At 42.3% G+C, this 20,670-nt stretch overlaps 1 protein-coding gene across 6 annotated transcripts in view; it reads right to left on the bottom strand.

Moving 5' to 3' along the window:
- Positions 1-20,670, bottom strand: part of MTCL1 (microtubule crosslinking factor 1) — a 106,389-nt gene that overhangs the window by 78,275 nt on the left and 7,444 nt on the right. For all 6 annotated transcript variants that reach the window (XM_072327722.1, XM_072327726.1, XM_072327728.1 and 3 more), the window contains exons 2-3: positions 17,468-17,692; positions 15,398-15,556 (exon numbers count right to left, since the gene is read on the bottom strand). In XM_072327722.1, the coding sequence (XP_072183823.1) occupies positions 15,398-15,556; positions 17,468-17,665 (357 nt within the window). In that variant the 5' untranslated portion in view covers positions 17,666-17,692. The remainder of the gene's footprint in view (positions 1-15,397; positions 15,557-17,467; positions 17,693-20,670) is intronic.

The raw sequence follows: 20,670 nt of genomic DNA, 5'->3' as shown, positions 1-20,670 counted from the left end.
TGTTGTTGGTCGTCGTTCTATAAGCCTTATCCCCGGTCTTTTGGGGCGGTTTTGAAATTTTTGTTCATCCTTCAGCTGTTTCCACAACTGAAGCAGAACGTGATTGGGCTGCCCATCAATTTTGGCAAATTGAACACCTGCTCGGAGTAGATCATTAAACATTTGTTTTCGGGACACCCTAATGGGTCCCGCCCGAGGGGTTCGTGGAGCCGATCTCCTGGCTCGGGCTATTGGAAAAACTTCAGGATCTTCAATTACTCTAATATTGTGCTTGGTTCTTAGGCGCTCCGTTTCCCCCAGGTCCGCTACCAATTGGGCAGCATGCTGGACTGCTGCCTCTGCGGCCACTAGAGGATTCAATATAGAAACCAATGTTCCATACATATGTGAGGGAGCCTGTTGTAAGATTAGGTCCCTCATTCCCGCGGAAAACTTCACCATGTCCGGACTAACAGATACATCTTCATAGACAGCCTCTCGCATGCCTAGTTCCCGGATATAATTTTGTAGGTCTTCCATAGAAGACCACATTCCTGTATGTATTGGCATGTCTGTTTTATTTGACCATACCATACGGCAGGCAGCCATTATCCAATCTACGATCGAATGATTCTCTTCAGGGAACTGGGACCCTGAGTACAATCTCTGCCTCAGGGCAGGATGGACTGTTATAGTTGCTAGTTTAGATACCTCGGAGCCGTTAACTATTACACTTTCTGCTCCCGAGTCCCATAATCGTAACAGCCAGGCTGGGACACTTTCCCTTGGTCTTTGCCTGAAGCGCTGTACTAGATCCATAAGTTCGGTGGGTGTATATGGACGTGCTGTTACGTGTAAATAGGAGTCAGCAGGGGTCCATTGATCAGGAGGCACCCCTGCTGGTCGCTCCTGGACTTTTTTTGTTTTTTGGGTTACCATAGGGCGGACTTCTAATAAGTCCGTCTTAAGTGGCTCTTCTAGGTCAGATTTAGTGACCTTAGTTTGATCCGATGTTTCAGGATCCTTACTATCATCCATTGTAATATATCTAATTTGGGGGGTGTTTGAAAAAAATGATGAATTTTTCCCCGTTAATAGATTAATTTCGCCCTCCAATTTTTCAATGCGGGCTTTTAATAATTGATTTTCATGTTCAATCTTATCTGATTTAACCTCTGCCTGATTTAAAGCATTCAATAAAGGCCAAGCAGCCATGGATGCAGCCATTTGCCTTTCTTTGGTTGTCAAAATATCTTTTTGCAACCCCTGAAAGTATTCAGTTAGATGGTAAGGGGACATATTGCCCGTCACCCGTAAGGGCCCCCATTGTTCGATAATCGTCGCTAATTGAAAATATGGGGACGCCTCAAACCCTGGTATTTGTCCAGGGAGGATTTTCCCTAAGGGGGTGATCTTCTCCCCCTTGAACCAGCTAAACACATTCCACAGGAAAGACATTTTTTTTTCCGATATTTACAGGCTCCTGGCTGGCTCGCCAAATGTATTGGTTTTAAATGTACAGATGGAAACAAAATGTACAGAAGGTATACAAGTGAATAAGTAAAGGAAAAACTCACCAATGGTGGTGCCTTGACTGAAGCAGCTGAGGCAGTCCTCCCTGGTGAGCGATCTCCAAGAGATACTGCTCCAGTGGGAGTCAGCCCTTAAATGAGGTCTCAGAGGGGATGGAGTCAAGCTCCACCCCTTCCGGGAGCACAGCTACATCACTCTCACCTGTGCTCCCACAGCTGACCCCATACTTGCCTCAGCTGATTAATCAGAGGTTCAGGCTGTGATTACCAATCTCCCATACAGAGTGAGGACTCCACCAGAAGGTGCTAATGGGAGGTTTTTAAATCATGTAAGCTCAATGCTTCAGAGTACACACAGCTGCAAGAAACTGAAATCTTGACATTTTATTTGGCTGCATTCAAATTACCTTAGCAAACCTCATGCACTTTTTTGCCATTGAATGCCCAATTAAAGTAACTGGTGCTTGGGTGTAGTTAGGTTTCCCTAGACCTGTAAGAATAATGAATTGAGATGAAAAAAAACCTTCTCATTACACCATCTGCCTCCAGAGATCGCCCCTGTTACCTGGGAAGGTTTGACATGCCCTCGTTGCAGAGCCCGCTTCCCTTACAAGCTGCAAAGAGGCAATGATCTGACCTTTGACAGCTCTCGGGATCCAATTCCTTCACTTCCAATCCTTTGTAAGCATATAAGAATTGTCATCAAGTTTCTCCCATATTTTAACACTCACATGACTTGAATGCTAAAGTCCATAAAGCTTAACGCAGAGTGATTTTCCTTGCTTGCAAGGTAATTCAGTATTTCACTGAGCACATCTTCATCACATCACACCAAGGCTGCCTTTATAACATTCAGCCATGAAAAAAAAAACCTATATCTGCAATTAAAGAAATAAAACACAGTGAAAAGACAAGGGGTATTACACCACCATTAAAAGACCTGTGGGTAGCAATGACCAAATGGCCATCTGCGCACTACTGGTCAAATTCTGTGCCTCCTAGTAAAGCTGGAAAGATAAACTGCCACCAGTACACATACTGTTGAGGCCCAGTTGTAATAGCCAGAACTGCTGTCAAGAACACATAAATGTATCTAACGGCACAGTCACTAATGACTTCATTGTGTTAAATCTTTCTTTGAAAATAATAGACTGTACTTTAACAGAGAAAATAGAAACTCCATAAATCCTTAATGATGCCTTGTCTCTTTTATGCTGGCAGTGTCAGATGGTGAAAACAATTTTTCCTGCAACTGTCAAACTGGTGACCTGGTTTAAGGTTTTAACCCTTTGCAAAAAAAAAAAAAAATTCAAAGGGAGAGTAGAAATATTGTTATCAATGCCTTTGTTTGAAATAGCTATGAGGCACTGTGACACAAGAAGCACTGACAGCAAATGAAGACTTAACCAAAAGTATTCCAAGAATTTCAACTTCTCCTCCTCCTCCTCTATGAGCCCCACGCTGGTCATTACCGCATTTCTCTTTCCTTGCAGGCCTTCCTTGTCAGACAAGAGTAAAATGAGATCTTGGTGGTGGGCGATGTATCCAAGCTATTTCCTTTCACAATTGCTCCAGCGTTTCCGGAAATCTCATATTATTCCCATTATCCTCCCTGAAAAACCAAGTCTGACCCAACTGCAGCGCCTCAGGGCAAGGGGCAGGATGGCCTCCTGAACATCAAAAAAGCTTCAGAGCAGGATATGGATGGAAAAGATGCCCTCAGTTTTAAAGATCAGACTGCAATATGATAAGAATGACAACTTTTGCATTGTAATTAGTGTTCCTGTCCCCATCAATTATGTTAGCTGATGACCTGGAATAAAGGTGCCAGGATCCAATCAACAGCCGCAGTTAAAGCCTGTTAACAGGCTGTCAGCTTCAGTTGCCAGAATGCCTTCATTAGTAACTAGTCCCGTTGAAATGTGGAAAGCATTGACAGTCTTCATATACTGAGAATTACATGCTGATTGCTTTAGGAAACTGACCGTAATGTACAGAGCATTTGAGAGACTTTTTTTTTTTTTTAAACTCTTTCTTGATTTGTTGTTTGCTATGAAAACTCATGCAAGAGTGTTACCTAGATCTCCCTATTATCATCACATTACTTGAAGAAGCGTTGTACATCGAGTGGAGTATTACACTGTAAATACTTGTGGAGCATCACTTGTGGGTTACCATGTCCACAGCCTTTCTGTTACTGCTGGTTTGAAAGGAAGCTGAGTGAGGACATGAAGCATGCATGAAACCCCCATGCCAGCAATGCTTGTAGCCACGAGGCTCTTCTCTTTGCTTGGAAAATGTTACTTTCCCTTTCAAAGAATCACAGAATCACTCAGGTTGGAAAAGACCTTAAAGATCATCAAGTCCAACCTTTGACCAAGAGTCTACCACATTTTCTCATCTTCTTGAAGTAAAGAAACAACAGTGCTGAAAATCTCTACAGCACATATACACACTGACAGCATCCATGCAGTTAAGTACTTGTTCCTTCAACAACTGGATAGCAAGAAAGCTCTGTTCAGTGAAAGGCAGCTGCAGGAGTGCTGATGCCAAACACTCCTGCACAGAACAACAGAAACTACTATTAAATTTTTATTTATTTATTTATTTATTTATTTATTTATTTATCTCAAAGAATACCTTACAATCTTTACATATTGTTACTTGTGTGACAGCTGTGGCAAAGAGAAGTGACAGCACTGAACTTGTGCTACCTGAATGCTGTCTCCTCTCTGTTTGTGCACACTGATGGACACTCCATTCCAACTAAGCAGGCACAAAACCTCACCCAGCAATGAAGTAACACTACAGGACAAAAAATAACCCACCAAACAACTTTAAAATGCACTGGCATGTTGTTTTTCACTTTGCCTGGTCTGACAGATTACAGTCAGGATGAGAACACAAGTGATGAATCATCCCAACTGGAGAATGTTCCTGTAGTACGTCCAAGGAAACTGAAAGCAGGTAGAAAAAGAAGCAACATAAAAACAAACCGTTCTGTTCAAGGGTTTGTGTGCTTGCTGGAAGCCCTGGCTACAGGGAGCAATATCTTCTGTCAGCAGCTGTAGAGTAACTTTTCAAGCAGAATATCTCATATATTCTGTGCCTGAAGTCCTGCTCACCACAGCTGCCCCTGGCCTGAAGGTTTGCAAATACCTGAGATCTGAGTGTGACTTAGTATCCACATCTGCAATATGCACGGGAAAATACCATGGTGAAGGAGAGAAAAGGAGCAAAACATGCAAGAGTCCCACCAAGGAGGCAACTTCAGAAGGGAGGGGTGAAAAGCTGATACATCTGGCCACCTGAGGAGACTGAAGATGTGAAAAGGGAAGGCTGGTGCACTGCGCACTTCAAAGATGCATTCCAGCACTTTTTAATTATTTTTTTTAATTTTTTTTTTTTTAGTACAATAACTTTAGTTTCTTGTCTCTTTGTTTCCTTCATGAAGGCTACTCAGAAACTATGGTAACATCCCCTGACAGCTGACCACACTGTAACACAGTGGAGAACTTAAGAGCTACCCTTTCATAATTTCAATTCACAGTGGTCAAGGCACAACAATAACTTATCGCCTTATCCCTCCATGAGTCCTCTACCTCAGCCATCCATGGATATGGATGGAGTTGCAGTGACACTGCAAAAAGGAGACACTTGGGGTAGAAATCTGAGGACTCATTTTTTTCCCCATAATAACAGACCACCACACAAGTACATAATTTCTTCCTCCACAGGAGTGATTTTGACCATTTCTCATCCTGGTAAGTAATGTAGGACCTACTTTCCATTCCCTCTCCAAACTACTACTAGAACCTATCCCTAGAACTGCCCAGTTTGTGACACCTACAGCAAGGTGCACTATGTCTCCTGGCTTTGGAATAATCAACAGACTAATAAAAGATATCGTAAAAGACACATGACCAAGGCACTGGAAAAGCAGAAGGACCAAACTCATTATAACTGAAACAGGAGATGAAAAATTATCTTCAATGATTTTTGAAAGAAGACTGTATTTTATGTGACCACAGTCATTAAGGAAAGAAGTAACTAAAGAAAAAAATCTTATCTTTTCAAACACTTTTCAAACTAAACTCTGCCTTACAAGCATTTTTTGTCTTAAATGGCTTGTTCCCTCCTTGGTGGCTATAAAATCTGCCCCTTTGGCACCAGCAGAATCAGTGGTGAAGTTTTTTTTTTCTGAATGCTGAAGAAAGCTTTGGTGAGATGAGCTGTTTGTCCACCTCAACCCAAGCCCCAGTTTCTATCAGCACAGAGAACTGCAGCAAAAGCCTGCTGAAGAGATTGAGTTGAACTATTTTGGAGTGATCCCTGAGAAAGAATCCTTAAATAGACCAATACGTACATCTCACAGTCTCAAATGGATCGTTGTGCTCCCTCTGCCCACATAGACATTATGCTGACGTCCCTAAATATCAACCCACTTTACCTTCTCCAGCTATTATCACTATATATAACCTAAAACATTCATATTCAGACAAGAATATATTAAACCCTTTCCTCAATATTAAAACCTTTTTCTTTATATTAAAACATTTGCTCTACTTGCTTGTCTGATTCTGCTTTTCCACTGTGCTTACTGCAGGCAGCAGAGTGTGAAAGGAAGAAACAGCCTCAGTACTACCACTCAGTCACAGTATCTAGGAGCCAACTGTGATGCATTCATAGAATCATGAAATCATAGAATGGCCTGAGTTGAAATGAACCACAATGATCATCCAGTTTCAACCCCTGCTATGTGCAGGGTCGCCAACTACCAGACCAGGCTGCCCAGAGCCACATCCAGCCTGGCCTTGAATGCCTCCAGGGATGGGGCATCCACAGCCTCCTTGGGCAACCTGTTCCAGTGCGTCACCACCCTCTGAGTGAAAAACTTTCTCCTAATATCTAGCCTAAACCTCTCCTGTCTTAGTTTAAAACCATTCCCCCCGTCCTCTCACTAAAAACCCATTTAAATAGTAATTCCCCCTCCTGTTTATACACTCCCTCCAAGTACTGGAAGGTTCTTTCAGTACAATTCAGCCCCTTTCTGTGGCTTCTGCCCAACCTCTCTGAATGTCAGGTGGGTGCCCAAGGAGAAATGCCAGGCTTTGGTGGTGCTGCCAAGCACAGGTAAGCAGGACAGCCCAGCGCTGTAGCATGTGGCAATGCGAAACTTGGCAAGGCATCCAGGTCTTATCCCCTCATTCATCCTCTGACAGCTCGAGTAGTGTGATGTTAATAATTCATAAGTTATCTGTGCAATAAGTTACATTTTCCTTTTAAAAATGGAGCTGGAGAAGCAAGTGTAAATAATTAATCTAAGAAGAGGAATAATCCATTAACCCTTTCAAAGAAGGACAAAAATCAATAGCGCTGGCATTCTAGAGCAGCACAGACAGACACATTTGCAGGCAGTGCTGCCCCAGGGCTGCCAGCACTGTGTGCTGAGGCCTAGTCCCACAGCAACACTGATATGAAAGCACCTCTCCCAGCGTTCCTGTTCTCACTCTGCCAGACTGTCTCTTTTTCTTTTCCACCCAGCTCCCCAGAGCTCCAGATGCAGGGATAAAATTACTGGGGATGTAATAGGAAAGCAGTTGGCAACCGCTCCCCACCAGGCAGCCAAAATGCAGCACGGCAGCTGTGTGTTGCAAGAACAGCATCACCAAGCTCACACAGCACATCACCAGTGCTTCTTGACAGCTTTAGACTCCCTTTTTCACTCAGCTAGAACTCCCTGCTGTGCATGATCTAGGCTGGTTCCTCTGAGCCTGAACATGCTTGAACTGCAGATCCCTGCCTGCCCATTTCTTCTACAAGCACTGCATGATGCTCCCGTGCCAGCAGCTGACAGACACTGAATATCACCAGAAAGTGGAAAGGTGAGAGATAGTCCTCATCAGCTCTGCTGTATGCTAAGCTGTGGATATTCCATCTTCAAATCCCAGCTTGCGCTCACCCAATAACCATGAAAATATGCTTGCCCTGGGACAAAGCCTTGCCTACACCTTAGCAAGGAAAGCAAATGGTGCTGTCTTCATCAGCTGGAATGGGATTCAGAATTTGAAGAGCACTCCTTATTTTCTTCCCAGATAGCAGCACTTGAGGACTTGCTACCCAATGTTTACAAGGCCTTGCTAAGGAAATGTTGATAGAATAAGGGAAAAAATCAAAACCAAGCCCATATTTTTCCCATGAATATTTTATACAGATGTCACATGGGCTATTGCTTGTTTGCACCGTCACTGCTGAGGCACACGTGACACACAGCAGGATTATTTTTGGTAACCGGCTGGAGGATGGGGGAAGGATGCACAGCCTGAGCTTCATAAAGGTTATCTCCATGCCAGCTCCTGCAAGAATAGCAGTTGTTCAGTGACTGAAAGCTTTCTGCCAAATACTAAGAAAAATATGTGACTAATGGGGCATAGAAAAATTTAGTCATTGTACAAAGGTTTACTCACTGCTATCCAGTATCAGGGCAGTCCTCCACCTATGGTGGACTTGAAGGATATTTATCCATACCCAAAGGCCAAGGGAGGCCCAGCAGGGCACCGGGGAGCAGTGATGGGGTGATCTGGAGGAAGGCCACCTGCGGAGGCTCTGCTCCATCTGAGTAACAGGAGGCCATGTTATCTGTAAAATTGGATCTGATCATCAGCGTTACTATTGAAACTCCTGACTTCAAATATTGTAGTAGGACTTGGAAGCAACAACAGATGATTGCCTGCAAGTGTGGTCAGATAACAAATAACTTCAATATAGCTAGAGCTTGATGGTAGTTTATTCGGCAGACCAGAAACTCGAGTGCAGATACTGCTGTGTGTGTGTGTGTGTGTGTGTGCATGCAGTGTTCATACGGCTGGCACTAAACATTTTGGCATAAGAGACTGGCGCTAGACATACTGAAAACTGAGGTTTTGTTGAAATGTATTTTTACAATGTTTAAGAAAGAAATACAAGCAGTAAATCAGAAGATGTATAGTGTTCCTCCTTGGAAAATAAAGTTTCTGTTCCCTGAGAGTGCTTCCTGTCTGCTATGCACTTTGCATAGAGGCAGACCCATGCCCTTGCCTTCTCTCAACCCTCATTGTGGGCATCAGCACTGAGCAGAGCATTTCACTACTTCTACAGCTCCTGAAATGCCATAATGATAATAAATCATTCACTGTGGTTTAGGTACCAATTCATTATTTATCGCAGAGGAAAAGAACAAAACAAAACAAAAACAAAAAACAAGACAAAGTGATGCTTCAGTAAAAATTTTCAGGCAGTTAATGGTTTTTGTTATGATTATTGCAGAAGACTTCATTACTTAGAACCGTCACAAGCAGCAATTTCTAAGCAGGGGAGTTACTAAGTCATGAGATGATTTTGCTCAGCCCACTTAATTGTTATTTGAACCTGTGGCTTGCAGGTCTTCTCTTTGTCCATTTCTCAGCAGATTTCCGTCATGTAAAATCACTGCCAACTCAAAAAATGCATACACCACAGAAATCAGACACTTTGTGGCAGAGTCCTGTTTCACCCTCTTCAGGATAGTTTCATCCGGGAAATGACTGCAGAGCATTCTGTGCTACCTTAGTAAATGCACATTAACCCCCAGCTAATGAAAACGTGGGCAGTATTTTCTGCAGACAAGTATATTTTTTTACCAAAAATAATTGCTCTGCTTCTTGTATATTACTTTGCTTATATTATTTACTTATATTATTATGTTTGTATGTTAACATGGGAGAGAGAAGAGACTTCAGACTGAAATACTTATGCTTTAGCCACATGCTGTATGTATTGTGTGCTACTTAATATGTTCAGGATGATGAAAATCCAGCCATCACACTCAGCTCTAGAAATTAGCCTGCAGATTTTATTCTGCTGTAGTATAAGGAGAAAGCTATAGTATATTCTTCTATCACATGCTCTCTACCTTCGGTGATGCTAAACAGAGCAGCACATATATATTCTGGAGCAAAACCATTCATAACTAATATGCTCAAAATATATTTCATTTCAGGTATTTCTACCATGTTTTTAAGGTACTGGAATGCAGCTTTTCACTCTGTTCAAAGGAATATGCATTTTAACAAAAAATGACTTTGTCTTTGAAGCAATGGTTTTCAAACTGTGCCTCCAACACCAAGTGCTGCAGGGGTGGAGGAGAAGGTAGGCTCAGCATCCCCGTGAGCAAGTGATCCTTGAATGACAGAGCCTTGGGAGAAGCCATTATGTCCATGGGTAACCTGGAAATTCCTATTTATTGCATGCACTGCTTCTCATCTCTGTATCCTAGGGAGATGTTAGAGATTACTAACGGCCAATGGATTTCCACTTCTCTCCTCTCATGTGGAAATAAGCGGAAACGTTTTTTCCTTGCTCTATCACGTTGCCTCTGCCTTTCTCTGTAACACCACCAGTGGATACGAGCAACAGCTATGGTTCTGCACCAAGTGGAAGTGATTCCCCAAGTGACTGTCCCTGCAGCAGGGCACCCGTCCTTCACCACGACAGACTGGAAGGCTAGAGGCACTGCTGGTGCTCCCTTCTGGCCCTGCTGCTTCAGTGGCAATACACAGAGGTTGTCACCTGCTCAGCATAGCTGTCCCTCAGCAATAAATGCCCCTTTCTTCCCAATGACACAGTTCTCATTCATTTCTTGCTAAACCGTAGCACTCATGTCAGATCTTCTGCAGCTGCTCCCCTAATCCTCCCTGCCTTTGTCTGCCCATCCCAAGCAGCTCATGATCCCGTGGCACTGCTTCTTTCTCTTCCCCAGCTCACAGCCCAAACCCAGACAAAGGACAGGCGAAAATACACAGTTAGCAGCTGTGAGTAACAGAACAGCTCACTCCCAGAGAAGCCAGAAGCAGGTCCTCTGCCTTTTGAGCTTGTTTCTATTGTAAATAGCAGAGGTGCTTCTCTCTTCCCCAGGTACTGAGGTTTAGAGAGAGCATTATTCTGGGAGATATTACTTGCAGAGGAATTTGTTATCACCAGACACTTTATAAACATGATTTCACACTTGTTTAAACTTCCAGATCATCTACTTGTGAAATAGCTGAGAGACGACCTCAAGCAGGCGACAGAGGGCAAGAAGTGTTTAAGTACTTTCCAGAGTGGGGCCAAGGAAATAAAGGGAACACATTCCCTAAAGGTGCCCTCCTGGCTCCGAAGAAGTAACAATCAGGATAGGTTAGCTGCAGAGGGAAGGATGTTCACATCTCAAAAGGAAATGTGTTGTTGTCAAAAGAGTTGAGCTTTTGGGAAAGTTTAGCATCTTTGTAAATGCTCAGGAGAGAGCTGCTACAAGCTTTGCATCATCCCTTTGATGAAGGGAATGGTTTCCCCCATGATTTCTCCCAAGTAAAACTAAGGTTAAGTGCACCAAAACCTATTGTCTTATTCAAATTAATAGAATTAATGCTCAGCAGTGCATGCGCTTGCATGAATTTAAAGGAATTCAGTTCACCGAGCTGATAGAAATCACTGCAGATTTAAAGCAACAATGGCCTCTCCTTCTGGTGCATGGAGAATATATTCCTCACATCGTTTTTTTATATAGCTTCTTCAGAGTTAGAAGACTAACCAGTGCTTGACAAGGAAGCTTATCTTTTATTTAACATATGAATAGAAACCATCCAGCAGAAATGAGCCATATGTACACTGCATGAGGCAAGGGTATAGCAGAAAAAAAACAATGGATGATACAATCGAAAAGTGTATGCTAATGAATACCCATGAAAATTTGTAATTACAGTTGTATAAGCAACTGGTTCGGATTTGTCACAACTTCTGAAAAAGTGGTTTTGCATCCCTCTACGCATTTATTACTGCTGTTTCCATCATTTTGCCAAGGAAAGGAAAGTTTGGAAAGAGGTTTTTGAATGCTTTATGGTCAAGTTAAATGATTAATCTACACCAGCATTTCTCACGAGCTGAATTAGGAAACTAGAAAGGAAAAGAAAATGACAGTTGAAGGGATGCTGCTGAAGTGATGTGCCAGAGATAGTCATTTGTTTTTTTAACTCTACTGGCTCTCTACTGCCTCAGCTGTCCCTGTTAATAACCTAGACACCTAGATAACAGAAGAAAGAAGCATGCAATCCTTGGCAGTGATGCACATACTTACCCACGTTCTGAGGGAACACGGCCCTTACTATTAAAGCCCTAAGGAAGCAGCAGCTTAGATAAGTCACAGAAGATCCTAGCAAATTCCTAGAAAGAGAGGCTCTCAGGGACACGGTGATTTTGGAAAGGATGCACTACAAAGGAGCATTCACAGCAGTAGGAAAACTCTGAAGCTCCGGTGGAGAAAGTAATAAGCAGCTGCCACGCAAGAAAAAAAAGGCATCAAAAGGAGGCCCAAAACCAGCTGAAAAGACCGGGATAATAATAATAAAAGGAAAACTGAAAAAGTAGGTGAGTGTAATTGTGGTTAAAGAATTCAATGAACCACTTGGAGTACTGCAGCACTTGGAGCGGGCAGAAGGAGAACAGCTTGGCTCCATCAGTAAAGTTAGGAAATACTCAGAAAAACATTATTATCCAGCAAAAGAAATAGTTTCAAAAGAACCATTCTAAGTGTTTCAGGAAAGAGCGATTAACTGCATAGTGGGGGGGAAAAAAGCAACACATCATCAAAACTGGAGGGGGATCGGGGGGGAAGGAAAGAGAAAAACAAATAATTATGGGAAAGGAAAGCTCCTTAATATCTTTTGGTTAAGAAAACTGAAAAAAAAAAATAATAATAATAAAGTGGCATGATTTAGCACAGTGAATGCCAGACTGCTGATGAACACAATTAGAGAATAATGGCTTCCAATTAGCAAACCTAAAAACCGGATAAAATCCAAAAGTGCTGCTCAAAAGACCTAACTCATCCATACCTCAGCTCAAAACACATCTAAGGGAAATGCTGAGAAAGGGAAAGGCTGCTGGGATAGAGCATGCCTAGGGAAAAATCAGAAAGAGAGAGAGGTGGTGTTTCACCTGTGATCAGGAGGCTCTTTATTGGAATCGTCGTCGGAAAACAGAATGTTCTGATAATGGCAAGGTGCCAGAACAAAGCAAAAGAATCCAGACGCATTTTTTTTTTGATATATCATGCAAAAGCTTATGAAAGCGCATCATGAAGTGGGAATCCAAAAGCATCTGGGACTGGGAAGGGAACTTCATTAGCTACAACGCAGCAGCAGAGCGGGAGATGAGAACAAAGCATAGGCTGTGATAGATGAGTTCTTGTCATCCTTCCTCTTTGTTGTAATGTTGCTTCTATTAATTGCAAAGCTGTGAAATGTCATTTAGTGACTAAGGAGGAAAGCTTATCTCCTATCTCCTGAAATTATACAGTCAGGACAAGGCAAAAATTAATTCCCTGGCTAAAACTGAAGGGCTTTCTTGAACGAAATTAAGAATTTTATCTAGATTGAGCAGATCTGTATACATTTCACACAGAAAAATCGTGCTGAAAGTATCACATAAGGTAAAAAAAGGCAGTGGGATGAAAGAATACACACCTCCGAACCTCATAACTATTGAGGAATTCTTTGAAAGAATGTGATAAAAATGAAGGTAGCTTTAAAGAAAGATTGCTTTCAGAGATATGTACAATTCTGATATGAAAAATACATTAAAGGCAATATAAGCTATTTGCTGCAGTAAGAAATTAGACCTGAGGAAGCTGTATAGCAGGACAAAGGAGAAGTTAGCACTGAATTAAACAGAGAACATGAACACAGATGTGAGAAAATATTTCTATAGATCAGAAGACAGAGGAAAAGGACTGCAAACAGTCAAGGATATTATGGAAAATAAGCATATGGAGACATTAAGCTGCATCAGGGAGTGAACGCTACCTAACTGGGTCTTGGGCAATGCTCCAGGGCTGAGCAGGGAGGATACTCCTCTGAAGTGCCAGCCTGTGGATAGACGAGATGCACAGGCAGAGTGAAATGGGAAGAAGCTATATGGCCTTTGGGTCGCTTTTCTCCTGGCATATAAAGAACTGGTTTACTACTGGTATGACTGTAATACATCCATTTAGAGCTTTGTATGGAACAAATGTTTATAAAGAGGAATCTTTTCTGGTACACATTTTGAGGCAAGAGAACTGTGTTTTGTGTTTGTTTGGTTTTTTTCTTTGTTTGTTTGTTTGTTTTAATTTGTGTTTTTCAGCCATGTGTAAACTACTTTGCAAACACTGGCACAAATATCACTGTGGTTGCAAACTTCTATCTCATCTGTCCTCATGTGACCCACGGAGGATTTAAACCTCCCTCTTCTAACCCATGGTGACCTTGTGACATTTTCTCATTCTGCCAGATAAAACACCAGTCATAGTATGAAAAACCATCTATTGTGACACTCTGACTACTACACCTTATGCCTTGCTGTGTGCCCAGATCAGAACGAATACATCCCATCACTGCACCACTCCTCCTTTCCTGGTTCTTTACCAATCTTTGCCTCCAAGTGGGGGTAATTCTGCTTCCATAGAGAGGGTATCTCACTTCTACTTGCAGAGCAGAAGACAGCTGAGTTTTTTGGGCTTCCCTGCTCAGCTTAGCCATCCAAGGAGCAGAGTAAATTCATCCCAGTTAGAGCTAGTTTGAGAATCCACAATACACAACCTAGTATCTCAAGCTGTTTATAATCCCAAAGACCATCAAGCAATATCTAGCAAACTGTGAGTTAATCAACAACAAAAAGATATTAGGTACTGTGGGTGACATGGTATTTTTGTGTGGAATATACACTGAGTACACGGTAACATGTCATCAAGTCCATTAAGCACAGCATTCACAAACAACCTTGGGAAGGAAGAAAAGATATACCATCATCCAGACTTTCCTTTCGTGTCCTCATTAGAGGATGCTATTGTAGCAATGCTGATGTTTACAACTGCTGATAATCTGCTCCATTACGTACAAAATGCTTCAAAACTCTTGTTCTGGATTGCTTTATTCTCAGAACTCAAGACACACAGAGAAACAAAATAGAGTTTGTCCTTAGGAAACTGAAATGGGCTTTGTGCCAGTTGACTTGCAAGCATTGTTTGAAAGATTAAAATAACACATAATTGCACCAGCTCTCTAAATCTGACCAGGGCTCAGAGGATAAATGCCTCACCTCATTAAGTTTGAATGCTCTATCTCAATCTGGTTTAGAACTGAGCAGTGGCTGAGAGCTGCCAATCTGCTGTAGGAGCAACAGAACAGAAATACTGCTACAGGCTGGGATATGGACACATTTAATATTTGGCTCTCCTTTACTGTCCTCTGCTCTAGCTCACTTGCTTCCAAGGATCATCACTTCACCCAGTACGACTACATGTCATCTCCAATTGAGATGATCCCTCTTCTCAACAGACAGCGCTTCTGTGCCTGAAGTGCAATGTTATTTATACATTACAGACCACATTCCTGCTGCCTAACTCATGCTGGTGGCTCCCACTGTCACCACTGAAGAGCAGCAGCCAAGGCGGCAGCTTGCCTATCCAAGTTAACCTCTCAGGGATGAGTCACGCACATTTCATTTGACTCTAAAATAGGTGGAAGTCCCGGTCCGGGTAAAGGGGAGTCAGATAGGTGGCCTCAAATCAAAGGCAGCTTCACTCCAATAGAAAGAGGCTGAGAGGAGCTAGTTTTAAAACGAAACAGAAGCCCTGTGAGGAGCCCAAGACAAGGCACACACCACCACTCACCTACCTCTCTGCCATTTGTAAATTACCAACACACTTGAGATGTTCCAACAAAGGGAAGGAAACCTTTTGGACAGTTGTACAAGCAATATCTGCATGCATGTCATGCAAGAATTAGTCCCATGTGCCAAATTTCCCATCTAAGATACCAACACTCTTCTGCACAATTTTCCCAATTATTGCTTACGTCTTTAAGCTTGTCCAGCTCATTTTGCAGCGTCTGCTTGGATACCTCCACTTCAATGATTTGCTGCCGCAGGACTTCATTCTCATCTTCTGCTTTAACACGTTTCTCCTCCACACTCTCCAGCTCATGGTGCAGTCTGACAGAAACATCTTTGGCTACCTGGCCAGAAAAACACAAAGATGTGAAGCAGATCCACAAAGAACAACACCTATAGAATGTTTCCTGCAGTAGGAAGCATCCAAGAGACAGCTAACAGATTTTTCAATTCAGTTATCAGACTGCCGATTAAAGGCTTCAAGACTTCTGAATACCAAAATGAATATTCACTTCTAATCCAAGATGAACACACATTTGATTATCTGTCCTCTCTACATTACGATAAGGCAATGTCATGGACAGCAGGAGGAAACAAGCAGATACGAAGCCTACACATCAAAGTCCCAACATATCACATGGATAAAATGAAAGATATAGTGCTTTACAGTTGACAGGTCATCCATCAAAGCCACATTCATGCAACAGTCTCATCTACCCAGATTTGCTTCTCCAGCAGCAATCATACCTTGGCAGGAGCAATAAGAAAACAGAAATATATTCTGGCTTAGATTTTATGAGTCCAGCCTAACAGGAAAGAATATTTATTACCAAGCAATTCAGAACAGTAATTCATCACACAAAATAACGGATTACCAAATTACAAAAATTCAGCAAAAACAAAGCAAACAAATTAAGAAACTCATTATCGGTGTTGGAACTTGATCCTTGGGGTCCCTTCCAACCCAAGCCATTCTATGATTATCTCTTTCATTTGGACCTATGGACAAGATCAGGCATGTCCAACCTGTGACCCTGCCTGGCCTCAGGTGCACAACTGTCACTCAGCATTGATCAAACATCTGGTGTACTATTAACCCCATCTGGGCTGAACCCAGGGCACGGGGAGAGCACAGTGCAGTGCCAACTCATGCTATGGCAAATAAGTTTATGGATTTTGATATGTCAGCTGAACAGTCCCGTAAACAGAAAACAGTGTTGTATAGCTGAGAATTTGCTCTAATAGTGTTACTGTGCTCCTCGTATCAGTTGTAGCTTCCATGGAAATAATTAGGAAGCGTTACTTTTAGAGCAATCTTCATAGATGTGGCCCTTAGGCAATTCCTTTTCACTCAGTGTGGCCCAGGCAAGCCAAAACACTGGATACCCATAGACAAGACTTTTGCTGAACAACCGTATCATAATAGAAGTGACAGATTATCAATTGGTTCCTGCCATAAAAGTGAGAATCAAGTCTGACATTTTGACCACTTGATTATGTCACTCGGATTTCCACTGTCAGGAACCAACAAATCCAACTTCAGAAGGTTTTATGTAATGCATTTTCAAATACCAAATGCTTACTGCTTCCAGCCGTCAGCTGTTTTCAAAACAGCTACATGATGGCGATAGTCGGAAAGATAACAAGTAAAGCTAGATAAGCATCGTGCTTACACAAAGCTTAGCCTTGATGAAAACATGTATGAAAAAAAATATGAAAATTGTTTCAGTATGAACATTTTTTTATGAACAGGAATTTGTTTTTGTGGGAGTAGTACTTCTATTCTCTGTCTGTTCCTCTAAGACGTTGTAACAGTCTGTTCCTGCATGAGAATAGATCGTTAGGCAAGAAGAAATGAAATGGCAAATATATATTTTTTTTTCAGTTATTGACTTAAGCAAGAAGTGAAAGGAAGGAAACAGAATGAATTGGGAGAAGCATATCAGGGCTTGTTTGTACAGTTTTGGAAATCTAAGGGTTTGAGTAAAGCCAGTGAAACAAAACCCTTTAAATCTTTCAAGTGCAGCAATATAATTTGACGGCCTTTTTTTCATTTGAGGCTAAGCACGTTTTTTACTTGCTAACACATCTTCTTACAATGAGAAGCTGAACGTTTATTTTCTACTGCTGAAGAAGGAAATTGGTGCTGACATTTTGAGAACTTCTGCCTGTTTCATGTGTCACCCTCACTTCCTTTACAGGGAGCCAAACCACGTTCTGCTCCCTTTCGCTGTGCATATAAATCTCTCACCTACCTTTAAATCTTGTTCCAAGCTCCTAATGAGCTCTCCATCCACATGGCCTGTTTGTGCAACTTTCAGGCTTTTTTGTTCTGCTTTCCTGAGACGATACTGCAGAATGCGGCAATTCTTGTTTGCCCGGTCCAGCTCTCGCCGGAGCTCCTGCAGCTGGTAAACATCTTCCTCCAAATAACTGTCACGCATTTCTTCCATTTCGGCCCGCAGTTCATCCAGCTCATCCTGGGAAAAAGGCAAAACAGTGCTCCATCATACCTCTAGATCTCACCCATGGGAGCAAATAAGAAATGCGGTCACTAGGATACCACTAATAAGGTGATAAGGACTGCAGTGAGCAGCTCCAGAATTCATAGGAACTGAAGTTTCATCCCAACACTGAATAATTAGGCTGAACTAATGAATACTTGCTACATTTCATGCAATTGCTTTAATAATTAAAGACAGACCAGATGCTTACCTGTCTCCCGAAACTGGTAACACCTTCCTTTTACTATCTCCAATTAAAATAACAAACGCGTAATACTTTGCCACTACCTGAACTGATTCCTTGACTTCGGATTACAGTAAACCTACCTAAGAAAGTACCTCAGCTTCTCTGTGTGATGTGTTTTTTTAACAACCAGTGATTCCTAAAAACAAGATTGCCCCTTACTCTATGCCAAGCATAGAGCTACTCCATATGACAATGCTTTCCCACCTGAGGCTAGCACCATGGACATGTTCAGTGACAGACAGATGGGATGCAGGACAGAATGGGTTTTGGTTGTGTGTGTAACAGGACCACAAAATAAAACTGAGGCCATGGGAATATGGCCTGGCCATCCCTTTCTGGGCATCTTGAGCTGCCCCAGTTCCACACTGCTCCATGAGAAGCTCATGCTCTCTCAAGTCAGATTTAAAGATTTGTGGCTGAACAGGATAAGCTCTATCATTCTCATTTGTTTAATCTCTTCAGGGCTGAAGTTCCTGGACTAAAACTCTTACAAAGGTCTTCCAAGCTCAGGGGTAGGGAGCCATTCAGCAACTGTGTGGGAAGAAACCTCTACTAGTTTTGAACTAAGTTTGGGGAAAAAAATAAGGAGCAAGGAGAAGGATGTATGAAATAAATTACCAACTTTTAAATTATTTTCTTTTTACTGCATTTGGTATTATAAAGACTACTTTTTCTGTAGAAAACGTAATTTGAATAAGTTTCAAGCAAAAACTGCACCTTCAATGGCAGCACCACCACCTCACTTCAGTCTTCTAACTGGCACCTGAAACACCAGGGCCACCTGGAGCCTATTTCTCACTCACAGCAGGTAGAGGAGAGGCTGTTCTGGAGTAAGCATTATCAGCAAAGCCCCTCCAGGCTGCACCATCTCCACCCAGTCCCTCCAGCACAGTGTCCGACTACACTCCCCATCAACTATTCCTCCTTTTCATGGCCACTCTGGATGGAATGGTCATGCTTCTACCCACACTCATCTCACTCCACTTGACCTTCACCAACAGAGCAAAAGAAGACACGTCCAGCTTCTGTAGCCTTATTAGCATAGTTATGTAGAAACTGGAGTGCTGCTCCCACAAAAATCCCAGCCACATACAAAAACTCAAATATTTCACAATGATCTTTTAACTCAATTCAGCACAAGTCACATTTTGGGTAAGCCCAAGGCTTGCTGTTTCTGAAATGATCACTCCGAGCTCAGCAGCAAGGCTCTGCTCCCACCAGTACAGCCCTCCAACGTCTCCACACAATTCTTCATAAAAGCTCAGAAAGCACAGACAGGTTTTCTCCCAGTCCCACCATATTCCTATACATTCTCAGCATATTCAGATTTCTGCAGAGTTAAAGCTAAGGAGCACCTGACCCTGGCTGTGAGCTGCCTGCGGCAGCTGCAGGAATAAAGGTATTTGTGCAGGTGGAGGAGCTCCTGGGTACTCCCAAATGAGCTTCATCGTGCTGGAGCCATATCCAGACTGCAGAGTAACAGCACAGCAGCAGAAGTGAGCTCTGCAGCAATGACATATTCTGAAACCCTACAATACCAGGTGGTACTCAGTAAAGATGGAGACACGGAAGAAAATGCCAAGGCTTTAGAAATTGGTTAGAGAATAGCAGTAACTGTTGAACATAAGAAAAGAAGCACATTTTTGTGTTAGTAGTATATTAGCCAGGTGTTGTGGCTTAGATGGTACCAAGAGTGCAGTCTGCAGCTGTCAGAGCTAATACAGCCCTCTGACATGAATAGGACCAGAGTTAGTGCGTAAGGCTGCCTGCAGACTCAGGAAATGAATCAAGTACAACCAGATTTAAGCTCAATTAACTTTTAAAATCATCTTCAGAACTCAAATGTTAGATAAATAATTTGGTCATAAACTGAGGGGTTTTTTTCAGCACAGTTCTGTAATGAAGGAGAATATCTGTTACCATTAAATCTGTGGGATCTAGTTTATAATCCTACATATACTTCAATCCTATATACATCAGGAACTAAGCAATGGCTTTAGTGCATCAAATGGCCTGAAAACTACAATTTTATTACCTTATTTCTTGTCTATGTGTCAGTTCCTGGAATTAATAAATCTGGTCAGTTTCTAACAACAAGAAATCCACTATGTTTGACTTCAAACTATTTATTAACACCAAATTTGGAAAAGGAAACCATCATCATTTCAAACAACCCAGCCCCTGCAATCAGCGCCCCATTGAAACTGGAGTTCCAAATCCCCTCTGTGGGCATGGAAGCTCTCCCTGCTTTCAGCTCCCCCTGTGCTTTAATTCAGTGTCCTTCCTCCCACCAAAGAAATTCTCCAACAAGTAGCAAGGTTGTTTTGTTTTGTTTTCCACTCCCCAAACTTTGATATAGAAATCAGAACACGTCCTAACCCTCATATTCAGCAATGCAGCAACCTCTGGAGGAGTTTTAAAACAGAGCAACACACATGCAAATGCAAGGAGGGAAAAAATGAGTCTGTGTAGGGAGCAGAAAACTGGCTGTGCAGGCTGCAGCCAGCATCCAGCAGCCACTCCTGCTGCACTGCCTGGGGCCAGTACTTGAGGGCATTACCAGCTGGGAGAGGAAAACTCATGGGACAGACTGGGCCTCCTGGGGCAGCAAGATGAAGTCCTGTTTTTATATATTAAAAATACAGGTATGGGAGCAGATCCAAATATATCACCTCTTGAAATACTGGAAATTGCCATCCTTTGAAAC

The sequence above is a fragment of the Excalfactoria chinensis genome, chromosome 2 (assembly GCF_039878825.1).
Source record: "Excalfactoria chinensis isolate bCotChi1 chromosome 2, bCotChi1.hap2, whole genome shotgun sequence".
Classification (NCBI taxonomy): domain Eukaryota; kingdom Metazoa; phylum Chordata; class Aves; order Galliformes; family Phasianidae; genus Excalfactoria; species Excalfactoria chinensis.
The sequence above is the reverse complement of the archived record's forward strand: the minus strand, read 5'-3'. Positions and strand labels throughout refer to the sequence as shown.